Below are 14,128 nucleotides of genomic sequence, written 5' to 3' on the forward strand. Positions count from 1 at the left end.
AGGCACCCATCCCCGCAGATGCAGACCGCCCGCAGGATGCCCCTCGCACACCACGGGAAACGGAGAGACCTGGAGCAACAGGGAGACGACACCCCCGTCACGTGCGGGAGCGACCACCCAGCGATGAGGGGGGCAGCCACAGGCCCCCGTCACATCCGAGCCAGGACACCACTACCCAGGACACCACTACCCAGGACACCCCTACCCGGGACACCACTACCCAGGACACCCCTACCCAGGACAGCACTACCCGGGACAGCACTACCCGGGACAGCACTACCCGGGACAGCACTACCCGGGACAGCACTACCCAGGACACCCCTACCCGGGACAGCACTACCCGGGACAGCACTACCCGGGACAGCACTACCCAGGACACCCCTACCCGGGAAGACGAAATACCGGACAGTGACTCAGAGTGGATGGGTGGAGGCGAACCCCCACCCCAAAGTGCCATGGACTCAGAGTGGGACGAAGAGCACGACACAACGCCACTGCTGTCACCAACACCCTCCACCATCGCAGAAACACTCACCACGGTTGGGCACTTTAGTGATGAGGCGTCTGGTACACTCACTGGTGCGCACAACACAGCCGTCCCGGTACAGCAGGTGGAGGTAGGAGCAGCAGAGGGACCGGGCGGTCGGAGGGCAGCCCAGGCCAAGCGAACATCTGCCGCCCAGATGGATCCCGGGTTCCTGCAGTTACCACACCCACACATAGATCCGATGCAACCACCGACACGGAGACGAGCGAATAGGGTGACGGGTGGCTTGCGGCGGCTGCGGTCGCAGGTGGAGGAGTCCACCCGCGTCCAGGAGCTGGGAGTGGTCCCGGTCATGCGTGCCACCCAGGCTGACACCGCACGGGTGGCGTCCGCGGTGGAGGCAATGGGTGCGACGGTGTCAGACATGGGGAACGGTTTGCGAGGCCTGGGGCCTTCCGTGCAGGCGGCGTCTGTGGCCCAGGAAATGGCTGCCCTCTCACAGGAGGCCATGAGCCAGTGCCAGCGCCAGATGGCAGAGGCGCTCAACGCCATAGCCCAGTCTCAGCAGGCCATGGCCCAGTCTAAGCAGGCCATAGCCCAGTCTCTGCAGGCCATGGCCCAGTCTCTGCAGGCCATGGCCCAGTCTCAGCAGGCCATCGCTGCGGGCATCGGCGCCAGTGGCCATGTGCGAGCCGGCGTTGCACTGTCACAGACAGGGTTCGACAACCCCCTGGGCTCCATGGCTGCAAACCTGCAGACCCCTGTCGATACCAGCATGGGCCTCCAGGACTGGCAGCGCCAGATGTCGGGGGCGCGTCGGATGGCCAGTCCGTTCGCATCCCCCACCCATGTAGAGGCCTGGGGGCCATCGGGCACCCCGAGGGAGGAGGAGGTGGTGTGGTCCGTCCCGGCTCCCTCTGTAGGGGAAGTCCCGGTACACCGCAACACCTCGGACTCCCCCCCTTCCGTCCCAGGTGCATCGGGTGGGCAACGGGCAGGACAGGCTGGCAGCTCGCCATCCCAGTCGCCCGGGCCGCAGCCTGGCCCATCTCGGCCAGGACGCCCCAGGAAACGGCCGCCAAAGGGATCCAGTGTCAGAGGGCAGGAATCACAGGAGTCCACCTCCAGTTCTGCTGTACCGTCTGGGGAACCACGTAGACGTAGTCAAAGGGCCCGTAAGGCCAAACAATTAGACACTGAGTAAGTTGGCACGGGTGCAGGGCACAGATGAGTTTTAGGGGCTAGGGCACGTGCATGAACTCCTTTGGTTATTAAAGTCAATGTTACACCTACCGAAGCTGCCTTTGTGCTCTGTCCAAAGCGTGCGGGCGTGTCATGTACGTTGAGCGCAAGTGTGTGTGTGACGGGTGGTCTTACCTCAGCCCCAGGTGAGTCTGCCCCCTTCCCCCTGGGCTGCCATCAACATCCCCCGGGCAGAGGACGGGACCGTGCGCTGCAGTGTCACAGCCGCATGCAGGGATGGTCCGGGTGGATGGTGGTACTGTGGCCATGGGTCAGACATAGTCCAACGATGTAGAGCCAGGAGCTCATCGGAGGCGGGTTGTCATCATCCTCCATGGCCTGCGATAGACACGCGTCCACCCGCAACTGGGTGAGCCCGGCCCGTTGTGCCGCCGGTGGATCGGCAATTGGGGGGGGGGGGTGGTGTGCATGCGGGTGGGATGTGTGGGGTTGGGGAGGGGGGTGAGGGTGCTGGGTGGGTGGATGGGTGGGGGGTGTGGGTGGTCGGCTGTTGTCATGGTGTGCGGTGTGTGGCCATACTACCCGATTCCCACGCCCATCTAGTCAGTGAAGCGGGCGTCTATCAGTCTGTCCCGTGCCCGCTGGGCCAGCCGGTAACGGTGGACAGCCACCCGCCTGTGTCTACCCCGTCTGCCCTGACCATTGCCCCCATCCCCCTCATCTGGGGAGGACTGGGCCTCTTCCTGCTGCTCCTCCACTCCGCCCTCCTCTGCCTGCGGCACATCGCCCCTCTGCTGGGCTATGTTGTGCAGGACGCAGCACACCACAATGATGCGGCCGACCCTATCTGACCGATACTGGAGGGCGCCCCCAGAGAGGTCCAGGCACCTGAAACGCATCTTCAGCACGCCAAAGCACCTCTCGATCACTCCCCTTGTCGCTACATGGGCATCATTGTAGCGGTTCTCCGCCTCATTGCGTGGCCTCCGTATAGGCGTCATCAGCCACGATCGCCCTGTCGCCCAGCAACCAGCCCCTCAGCCGGGGATGGCGTCCCTCGTACATGCAAGGGAATGGATGACGGCAACAACACGTATGAGTCATGTACACTGCCTGGGTGACGGGCGCAGACGTGCAGGATCATCATGCGGTGGTCGCAGACCACCTGTACGTTCATCGAATAGGTCCCCTTCCTATTAGTGAACACGGCCCTGTTATCTGCAGGTGGCCGCACGGCGACGTGCATCCCATCGATCGCGCCCTGGACCATGGAGAACCCGGCAACGGCAGAGAAGCCCACGGCCCGGGCATCTTGGCTGGCCCGGTCCACGGGGAAGCGGATGTAGCGGTGCGCCATGGCATAAAGGGCATCTGTCACTGCCCGGATGCACCGATGCACCGATGTCTGCGATATGCCGGACAGGTCCCCACTCGGTGCCTGGAATGACCCCGTTGCATAAAAGTTCAGGGCCACCGTAACCTTGACGGACACGGGGAGAGGGTGTCCCCCGCCAGTGCCACGCGGTGACAGGTGTGCCAGCAGGTGGCAGATGTGTGCCACGGTTTCCCGGCTCATCCGGAGTCTCCTCCTGCTTCCCGGTCCATGAGGTCCTGGTATGACTGCCGGGGCCGGTACACACGGGGCGCCCTCGGGTGCCTCCGTTGCCGTGGGGCCGCGACGTCCTCCTCCCCCTCCTCGTCCTGTTGGTCAGCTGTCCCTCCAGCCTGGGCGGCTGCCGCCTGCCCCTCTGCGGCAGCCTGCGCCGCCTCTCTGGCACGCTCCTCCTCCTCCTCCTCTTCCTCATCCAGGGCAACATAGACATGAGCGGCTGCCACCACGGCGGCCAACATCGCTGGATGGTCTGAAAACATGACGGCCTGGTGGGGGGGAGGGGAACGACGACATGTCATCATTGCCCGTATCCCCTCCTCCCCCCAGCCAGGTGGCATGGACCGCATGGGTCCAACTGTTGGAGGCTGGCACCTGGCCAGGTGGACCAACTCATTTGCCCTCCCATCACCCACCCCAGCACGGACCCCCTCCCCAACCCCCAACCTCCACCCCAGCATGGACCCCCCCCCCAACCTCCACCCCAGCACGGACCCCCCCCAACCTCCACCCCGGCATGGACCCCCCCCAACCCCCAACCTCCACCCCAGCACGGACCCCCCCTCCCAACCTCCACCCCAGCACGGACCCCCCCCCAACCTCCACCCCAGCACGGACCCCCCCCCCCAACCTCCACCCCGGCACGGACCCCCCTCCCAACCTCCACCCCGGCACGGACGCCCTCCCCAACCTCCACCCCAGCATGGACCCCCCCCAACCCCCAACCTCCACCCCAGCACGAACCCCCCCTCCCAACCTTCACCCCAGCACAGACCTCCCCCCAACCTCCACCCCAGCACGGACCCCCCCCCCAACCTCCACCCCGGCACGGACCCCCCCCAACCTCCACCCCGGCACGGACCCCCTCCCCAACCTCCACCCCAGCACGGACCCCCCCCAACCCCCAACCTCCACCCCAGCACGGACCCCCCCCAACCCCCAACCTCCACCCCGGCACGGACCCCCTCCCGGCACTCCCCCGGAGCCCAGCCTACTCTAACCACCCCCCCCCCCCCCCGCCGCACACACACACAAGCCGAGACACACCTCTCCTCACGCAATCAGTCTGCGGCCACGCCATTTCCTGCCCAGAGCCAACCCCCCAGGCCGTCACTCACCTCCTCGCTGGTCGGCATGAGCCTGGAGCACCGGGTCACGCCGATGAAAAGGAGGTTTGATTGACGTCGACGTGAACGGTCATCACGTCGACGGGACTTTGGCCCATCCGGAAGGGAGAATATCGGCAGGCCGAAAATCGGATGCCTTGCGCAGACCCGTGACATTCTCCGCGGCAGCGGCGCCATTAACGCCCCGCCGACTTTTCTCCCTTCGGAGACTTCGGCGGGGGCGGGGGCGGGATTCACGGCGGCCAACGGCCATTCTCCGACCCGGCGGGGGGTCGGAGAATGACGCCCGAGATAACTTCTGTTAAAGTTAATTGAAACCTTCTTTGCCCGAGACTCATTTGAATCACAACAGTTACCATCCTGTTCCGGCTGGGAAGAGGCTGGCTGCCAGAAGGTCAGCTGACAGGTCATTCCGAGTTAGGTCTTGCGATCAGGACAGGGGGTAAGGAATCAGTGGCAGGGTGAGTCAATGAATGATAAATGGGTGTGGAGGAAATGCTGCACCTAGACCCGGACTGGAACTTTCCGGGAGTTCATGCTGGCGGGATCTTCCAGTCCTGCCGATCAGCGCATGCCCGCCACGTGTTTACCAGCAGTGATGGGTGCATTCAGTAAGAAATCCCGTTAACAAAGGCGGGACGAGAAGATCCCACCTCCGACCAATGGTTTTGCGGAAAGTCCCGCTCCAGGGGCGTCATTCTCCGACCCCCCGCCGGGTCGGAGAATGGCCGTTGGCCGCCGTGAATCCCGCCCCCGCCCCCGCCGAAGTCTCCGCTCCCGGAGATTGGGCGGGGGCTAGAAACGGCCGCGCCGGTTGGCGGGACTCCCCGCTGGATTCTCCGGCCCGGATGGGCCGAAGTCCCGCCCAGGAATTGCCTGTCCCGCCGGCGTAAATCAAACCTGGTATTTACCGGCGGGACCAGGCGGCGTGGGCAGGCTCCAGGGTCCTGGGGGGGGGGGGGCGCGGGGCGATCTGACCCCAGGGGGTGCCCCCACGGTGGCCTGGCCCGCGATCAGGGCCCACCGATCCGCGGGCGGGCCTGTGCCATGGGGGCACTCTTTCCCTTCCGCCTCCGCTACGGCCTCCACCATGGCGGAGGCGGAAGAGACTCTCCCCACTGCGCATGCGCGGGAAACTGACAGCGGCCGCTGACGCTCCCGCGCATGCGCTGGGAAACTGACAGCGGCCGCTGACGCTCCCGTGCATGCGCTGGGAAACTGACAGCGGCCGCTGACGCTCCCGCGCATGCGCCGCATTTCCGTGCCAGCTGGCGGGGCAACAAACACCATTTCCGCCAGCTGGCGGGGCGGAAATCCCTCCGGCGTCGGCCTAGCCCCTCAATGTTGGGGCTAGGCCGCCAAAGATGCGGAGACTTCCGCACCTTTTTGCCGGCGCGATGCCCGTCTGATTGGCGCCGGCTTTGGCGCCAGTCGGCGGGCATCCCGCCGTTGGGGGAGAATTTCGCCCCAGGTATCTAACCTGCATTGCAATAGGGTGGAGTAGATTAAAATCAGGGCTCACAACCCAGGTTGTCAAGTATAAAGCCATGCAAAGTACTTGAAAGACAACAAATGATTTACAGTGGTAATACTTTAAATATGTATTTGTTTAACAGTAATAAAGCATTTTATTTGAATTACATTGTGGAAGATTGGCCATGTATGGCCTGTCCACAAAACACAGGACAAGTCAAATCCAGCCAATTACCACCTTATCAATCTGCTTTCAATTATATGTAAATAAATGGGTGTGTTGCTGGCAGTACTATCACATGCCGCTGACAATAATTTCCTGACTTATACTCAGTTGGATACCACCAGGACCATTCAGCTCCTGACCTCATTCCAACCTTGGTCCAAACATGGACAAAAGAGTTGAATTCATAAGGTCAGGTGAGAATGACTGACCTTGGAAACAAAGCAATATATAACTGGGGGTGGCACCAAGGAACTCCAGCAAAATTGAAGTTAATGGGACTCAGGGGAAATTCTCCACTGATTGGATTCATACCTAGCACAAAGGACAGTGGTTATGTTTGTTTGGGGTCAATCATCTCAGCCCCTCAGCCCATCTCCGCTGTAGGAGTTCCTCAAGGTAGTATCTTAGACACAGCCATCATCAGCTATTCCATCAATGACCTTCCCTCCATCAAAAGGTTAGATATTCCCTGATGATGGTATTCAGGACCATGCACAACTTCTCAGACACTGAAACAGTCTGTGCCTGCATGCAGCAAAACCTGAACAATATTCAGGCCTGGACTGATAAATGGCAAATAACAATTGCATCACACAAATGCCAGGCAATGACCATTTCCAACAGGAGAGGGTCTAACCATCTCTTCTTAACATTCATTCCTTAATTATCTCAATCAATATCACAAATCGTTTATGTTGGCCAGAAACTGAACTGGACCAGCCATGTAAACACTATGGCTAAAAGAGTAAGTCTGAGGCTGAGAATTACGCAGCAAGTAAGCCTGTCCATGATCTAAAAGTTGCAAGTAAGTTGTGAGATACACTATTCTCCACTTGCTTGGCTGAGTGCAGAGCAAACAAAACTAAGTAGTCCAACATGATCCTGGACAAAAGAAGCCCACTTGAGTGGCACACTATCCGCCAGTTTAAACATCCACCATTGGCACACAGTGGCAGCCTTATGTGCCACCTATAATATTCCCCGTAGCAATTTGTTAAGACTCTTTCCAGAACACCTTCTATACCGACAAGTCTCTACCAGCCAGAAGGACAAGACAAAGACATAGTAAATAAGGAGCAGGAGTAGGCCCTTCAAACCTGCTCCGCCATTCATTATGATCAAGGCTGATCATGCAACTCAGTAACCTGTTCCACTTTCCCTCCATATCCTTTGACCCCTTTAGCCCCAAGAGCCACATCTAAATCTTTCTTGAAATCATGCAATTGTTTTGGCTTCACCTAATATGTGTGGTAGCGAATTCCACAGGCTCACCACTCTCTGGATGAAGAAATTTCTCTTCATTTCAGTCCTAAATGATCTACCCCGTATGCTCAGACTGTAACCCCCTGGTTCTGGACACTCCCACCATCGGGAACATCCTTCCTGCATCTACTCTGTCTAGTCCTGCTGGAATTTTATAGGTTTCTATAAGATAATAATATTTTTTATTGTCACAAGAATTAAGTTACTGTGAAAAGCTCCTAGATCCGCCCTCCTTTTTCTAAACATCAGCAAATATTATCCTAACTGACTCAATCTCTCCTCATACATTAGCCCCGCCATCCCAGTAACCAGTCTGGTAAACCTTTGCTGCACTTCCTCTGTAGCAAGAACATCCTTCCTCAGATAAGGACACCAAAACTGCAGGCAGTATTTCAGGTGTGGTCTTACCACGGCCCTGTATAATTGCAGCAAGACATCCCTGCTCCTGTACACAAATCCTCTCGCTATGAAGGCCAACGTACTGTTTGCCTTCTTCACTACCTGCTGCACCTGCATGCTTACATTCAGTGACTGGCGTACGAGGACACCCAGGTCTCATTGCACATTCCCCACTCCCAATTTATAGCCATTTAGATAACCAGCTGCCTTCCTGATGTTGCTATCAAAGTGGATAAACCTCACATTTATCCACATTACACTGAATCTGCCATGTATTTGCCCACTGACTCAACTTGTCGAAATCACACTGAAGCATCTCTACATCCTCCCAACTGCTCACCCCCCCCCCCCCCCCCCCCCATCCAGCTTTTGTGTCATCTGCAAGATGCATGGGAACATTACCAGCTGTAAGTTCCCTTCCAAGCTACGCATCATCATAACTTGGAACCAGACCTCCATTTCTTCACTGTCACTGTCCCATCCGAATAGTACCATGGCTGTACCTTCACCACACAGACTGCAGTGGTTCAAGAAGATGGCTCACCACCACCTTCCCAAGGCAAATCAAGGATGGGCAATAAATGCTGGCCTAGCTCACATACCATGAACTATAAAAAAAATCTAAATGCTTGATTGCTTGCAAAGGAACTGAGATAATCAAGAAACAATTTACAGTAGCGAAGATTATACAATAGTAAGGTGCATGCGAGAACCTCTTGGGGGAGTGGGTGCGATATGTGGGTGCGGAGGAGCAAGAAAGGAATGAGCTCTGCAGAAAGGTTACTCACTTACCAGAGAGACCCTGCTTCCCTCCCATACCTGGAGGTACCCCTCACCCATGCAGCCTGGTGCAGAGACATTCAGAGTGGCTTGGGTTAGGGAGATGAGATGCAGAGAGAGGCAGGGCGGTGTTGGTGATGATGAGGGGAAGGGAGTGTGGTGGCGGTGAGGGGAGCATGGGAGCTGGGTGGGCAGAGGCATGGGTCAGAGGTTTCCCTTGACTGGTGTCAGCTGTCTGCTGAGATAGGGCAGTCTGCTGCCTGCACTGTGTAGAGGGAGCTCTGGAACATCCTGGTCTCACCTGTATCAGAGAGCTCAGTGGGAGAAAGCCAGAATCCTGACAAACAGCAGCATCTCCTTTTGGAACATCGTCTGTGGTCTGGGATATCTGTGGTGCTGGGAGCTTATTATTGCATGAGCCATTGTATGAAGAGTAAGAATCAATTACTTAAATCACCTTTTCAGGGATCAGCCAATGCTGGTGAACATTCTGAACTTGGGAACCTGCAGCTAAAAAACTTGCAAGAGACATTCTAAAATTCACAGAGGTTTTGTAGATTTTTGCTTTGGCTTTCCACCTGAATAGAGCTAACTGCTTTCAACGACCGGAGAGTAAATTATTTCGCCAGCACAATGTAAGTGGTTCTGAGTTACAACTGTCGGATTCTTAATGTTGCCAATTCCCTTGTTGCCAACTTGCTTTGGAAAAGGACAAGAAACAGGAAGGAAAGAAGGATCAGTCAGCATTGTTGATGTGGATGTGTCCGACTGCCCCAAAGAATTTGCAAATATTTTGACGCCCTTAGTGAGGAGCACTGCATGAGAAGACTGCATTTCACCAAAGAGGACATGCCACCTTCTGCATGAAGACCTGCCAAGACCATTCACTTGACAGCCATTTCAATGCTCCCCAGAAATAAATGACTTAAATCAGGATTCAGTTGAGAAGTGGAAAATGGGCCAAGTGTATTCTATTTTTGCCTTGATCGACTCTATGGATATGAACTCTGAGCAGCATGCTTCTGAATATTCTGAATATGTGTCTGTGTCTGAAATTTTTGTTTGACTTGTGTTGGTCCATGGTTATGCTTGGCAAGGTACTGCAGTGGCTTGCTGTTGCTTACTGTAGGTTGAAGTGCTCAACTAATAACTTTCTTGGGCACATAACAAGGAATCATGATTTAGAGAGTGTGATGCTGTTGGGAAAGAGAGCAAAGTAGAAAAAACATGACCTTTCTAAAAGCCTCGTGAAGTGGATGAATGTACCACCAATAGAGGTGATATACTCCTCCAGGGCAGGATTAAAATGGAAGTCCATGGTCGCTATGTCCTTTTTGGGTACAGTACTTGATGAAAGAGAGAAGAGTCCAAACTTTCAATCAACCTGAACCATAAGGGTAAGGTAGTCAAGGAGGTCTTTTATAGCCTGAAGTTGGAAATGTAACAAATTCCAGCTACTGCATTGCTTCAGGCAATGTAACGATCAGCACGTTGGGTGTTTCTCAAATGGATGTTCATACTGTCATTATGAAACAATGACTGTAAGCATGGAAGAGTAGCAGCTTTTTCCTACTCATTTGGAAGAAAACTGCAAACTAACATACAAATACATCATTCTGATACAATCCAGTGATATGTCGTTCTGTCTCTTAATACTGTACAGCCTACACCATTGCCCAATTAAAATTATAACTGAGGGCTGATTTTTCCCGGCCTCACATAGGCAGGTTTGGAGGCAGGTGGATCCCAAGAAAATAGTGGTAAGATAGTTCCCACTGCCAGGTTGGGAATTGAATCAGCTTCATATGCCACAAAGGTGGGCTGCTAGTGAACATTCTTTCGGCCCTAATTAGGTGAGATTTTGCGCACTCCTTACCATTTTACTGCTGGCAGAGTGGGCCTCCCCTACTGCATGATGAGGCTGGCAGCTCAATGGAGGCAGCCACCCTGCAGCAGGCCACATGACCATCTGAGACAGTGGCTGCATACTCCAATAAGGGGCCACAGGGAGGGAAGATTGCACCCGTGGACCAACAGTTCCATTCTCCAGAGGTGCTGGCCCTGTGATTGAGCCTGCAGCATTGGAAACCCACCGGGTGTCCTCAACAGGATAGTGAGAACATAGGTAGCCAATTTGGAAGCCATCTCCCAGATGATTGCATAGCCAGGCTCGCTGCTGCTAAGTGTGGTCTCGGGACCCACATTCAAAGTCCAAAGCCTGCGGCAAATTTAGCCCAGTACATCTACTGACAGGCAGCACTAACGCTTCCTACCCATTTGATTACCAACCCTCATGGGTGCTAGGAGCAGAAATCTATCTGATTATCTCCATTCAAAGCCAAGCAATGAGTTACAACTGCATGGTCATGAAAAGTATCCTTACAAGCATTCTACTGAAGAGAGCTTGCAAATAATTGATCTAATTTTCTGGATTGAATAACTTCCTCAGTATGGGCAAAAATAGTTTTATAAAACTCTGAAAGAGTGAGTAAAATGTTTTGTTAAATTTCTTTTACGTATTTTAAAATCTATTTCAGTTCTAGAGTAACGACTGCATAAACAGGGTCCAGATTTTAACAGGAAATACAGTTGTATATGACACATACATATTTCAATATGCATCAAAAGGCTTGCGCGTAGAGGAAATGTGCACCATTTCAATAGTTGTAGTACTATTAGGAGCTGAATAAATCTAAATCTGCTCCTCCAACGAGCAACACTCCTTTTCCACCTTCATCTGCTGTTTACAGGTTGACCAATTCAGACATACATCAGATGTGCAGCAGCTATTCAGAAAAAATGTCATATTTCAATTGCAACCTGCGACAGATTGTAATGCAGAAACCCACGATAAAACCTTCAGAGCTCCTACCAGAGAAACACAAAAGCAGAATGTTGCTGAAGGGATCAGAGCAAATTATCTCCGTGACCTGCTGAAATTCAGATGAGCCATGCACTTACGACATGCATTCTGATTTGCCCTTTAAGCAATTTCTCTAATGTATAGAGAAAACACAAATCAGAGATTTTATTCTGGTAGGTTTATTGATGTGGGACAACGTCTGTGAAGATGCATCCATGTGTACTTGCATTCATGCTCAACTGACTTGGATTTCTAGCTCGACTTCATAAACATCCATCACAATTGTTACGCACAATGATTTTGATATTGTCACACTCCTGGAATGCAACTCTGATTTTTTTTCTACTTCATAAACTATTAAAGTTGTTTCATGCTCTACAGAAGCATTACAAAAAACTGTTTTAGAATTCCTATTGTAATATATACTCACATTTATTCTGCTTTCTTCATTGGAGTTTTGCCGAAAGAGAGGCTCCTCATCAGTGGATGTATCGCTACCATCGTAGGGGGAATTACGGTGCATATTTCTCCAAATTAAGGTGCTCATCTTGCTCTTATGAAAAAACGTCCTATCAGAAAATCATAAGGAAGCATGAGGTTTTATGGATGCACACTCAATTTCTAAATCCTTCTGGAATTTTTATAACCAGCTGCTAACAGTAGTGAAAACAACATGCTTTATGGCTCGTGTCCATTTCAGGAACTTTAAGCCGTGCTTACCATTCATTGTATTAGTGGCAGTAAATACAAGATATGAATGTGCTGTAATTCTGGTAGTCTCTTTATGCATCATGGTGTGGAGTTTCTCTTTTGCAATCACAGTGAATGAAAGCTCTAGAGTTGCTGATTCATACAAGCTGTTGAAAGCTTTTAGCTGCCACTTACACTTTTTTTTGTGTTCTTTGCTTTCTGTTATTAGCTTTTATTTACATATTTATTAGACATGACGAATATCAAATTAACTACAAATGTAAAGACTTGGTGTTCTCAGGAAATTTTTTTGACAAATCTATCTCCGTTCCTTTACAAATGTAGCCAGTAACAATATTTAAATACATTCAAATGTACTCTCTTGGTGATTTTTGTATCATTTTCATAATGATAACAGTGGCACATACTTTTGTCCCATCCTCCTTCCCAAGCAATTTGAAGTTTGATAAATAGCCTTTTTGTGAAAACTGTGTTATTTTGAATGTTTCTGAATTGATTTAAGCTCAGTGAGGAGTTTTCAGGAACCAGATTTATTCTGTAAGCAGGGACGATCTTATAACTATGGGTGAGCTAATAACGATCATATTGGAGGCTTTCTCAATGGCTTAACATGTATTCCAAGTAAGTAACTGAGCCCTGAATGCTCAGAGATTGCCAGGTTAGATCACAAGTCAGTTGATTAATTATTTTATCTCATCCTGGGACTGGTAGACGCTCTATAATTCAGAACTGTGCTTCAGGGAAGGGAAAGTTGATCAGAGTTTCTGGCCAAAATCAGTATCCAGTTACCTCTGTTGGGAATATATGACTGTGGGCTTCAGGTGAAGGCAGGGTCAGGCTAAGCCCTTAAGTCCACCATAGGGGAATAACTACCAGTATGCAAAAAGGCAAACGCTTCCCTCAGGAATTTGCCAGTACCAATTGAACTGTATGGCGACCCAGATGGTGATCCTGCAAGACAATGGGCATGGGTTCAATGAAAGGGAAGGATCATTTAGTGGAACATCAACAACTCACTTGGAACAGGTCATTTGGATGCAGGGACAGTGGATCTTCACTTCTCTGGCGCAGGCCAACCTCGCTGCCAGTCACTGCTCTCTTCTTGTGATCTCCAGCGTCCTTTTCTCATAGTGCTCGGATCTCTGGCATCCCGCCACCCCTGTCTTCGCCCTTTCCCTCTTATTATTGGCTATCTTCTGCGGGGACAAGGAGAGGGCTTTGTGAGCTGCATGCTTGATTGGTCAGGGGCTCGATACCAGGTGGTATGTGTGGGCAGCGCACCTAGACATTGATGGGGTATGATTGCGGTGTGCCAGGGGGCTCTGAGGAATGAGCTTGGAGATCGGATCTTGAGAGGGTGCAAGGTGGCAGCCAGTGGATTGGGCAGCATAGGGGTTTGGAAAATTGAAAGGTAGCAGGTGGGACTGATACCAGGAGAAATATGCTAACTTACCCTTGTGGTTCTTTGGAGGTTGTTTATCTTTTTCCTACATTGAACCACGGTCTCCTGGTCATGCTGCCCACATTCACTGCAGCTGCCACTGTCTCCCAGGTGGCATTGCTGACTCTGCTGCTGGTTCTCTGACCCCCTAAGGGGAACAAGGTGTCCCGCCTCTCATCCATTGTGTCGAGAGATCTGGCCAGGCCGGCATCCTCAAAATGAAAATCAGGGGCTGGATTCTCTGCCCCATCGCGCCACAGTTCAATTTTGCCCTGTCGGCGGGATTCTCCGTTACAGCGGCTGGTCAATGGGGTTTCCATTGTGGGGCAGCCCCACCCCGTTGGGAAACCCCAGGCTGCCGGCAAGACGGAGCATCCGTCGGGGGATAATCCAGCACCAGGCCTCCGCGATGCCATCCTAATGGCTTGACTGGGAGTGAGTGCTGAGGGAGCATTTAAAAATTGCTCCCCCTTGGTAGCGATGAGCAGCTGAGGCGCTGATGCACTATCAATTATGATGAGATGAGAGTAGAATGTAATCAAGGCT

At 53.0% G+C, this 14,128-nt stretch overlaps 1 protein-coding gene across 1 annotated transcript in view; it reads right to left on the reverse strand.

Annotated features, from left to right (window-relative positions):
* LOC140384820 (ninjurin-1-like) overlaps nt 1–12,066 on the reverse strand; it is a 66,928-nt gene extending 54,862 nt beyond the window's left edge. Inside the window, exon 1 of the mRNA XM_072466791.1 lies at nt 11,861–12,066. Coding sequence (XP_072322892.1) covers nt 11,861–11,977 — 117 coding nt within the window. The 5' untranslated portion in view covers nt 11,978–12,066. The remainder of the gene's footprint in view (nt 1–11,860) is intronic.
* Between the last annotated feature and the right edge of the window lie 2,062 nt (nt 12,067–14,128).

Source organism: Scyliorhinus torazame, chromosome 10 (genome assembly GCF_047496885.1).
Source record: "Scyliorhinus torazame isolate Kashiwa2021f chromosome 10, sScyTor2.1, whole genome shotgun sequence".
Lineage (NCBI taxonomy): Eukaryota > Metazoa > Chordata > Chondrichthyes > Carcharhiniformes > Scyliorhinidae > Scyliorhinus > Scyliorhinus torazame.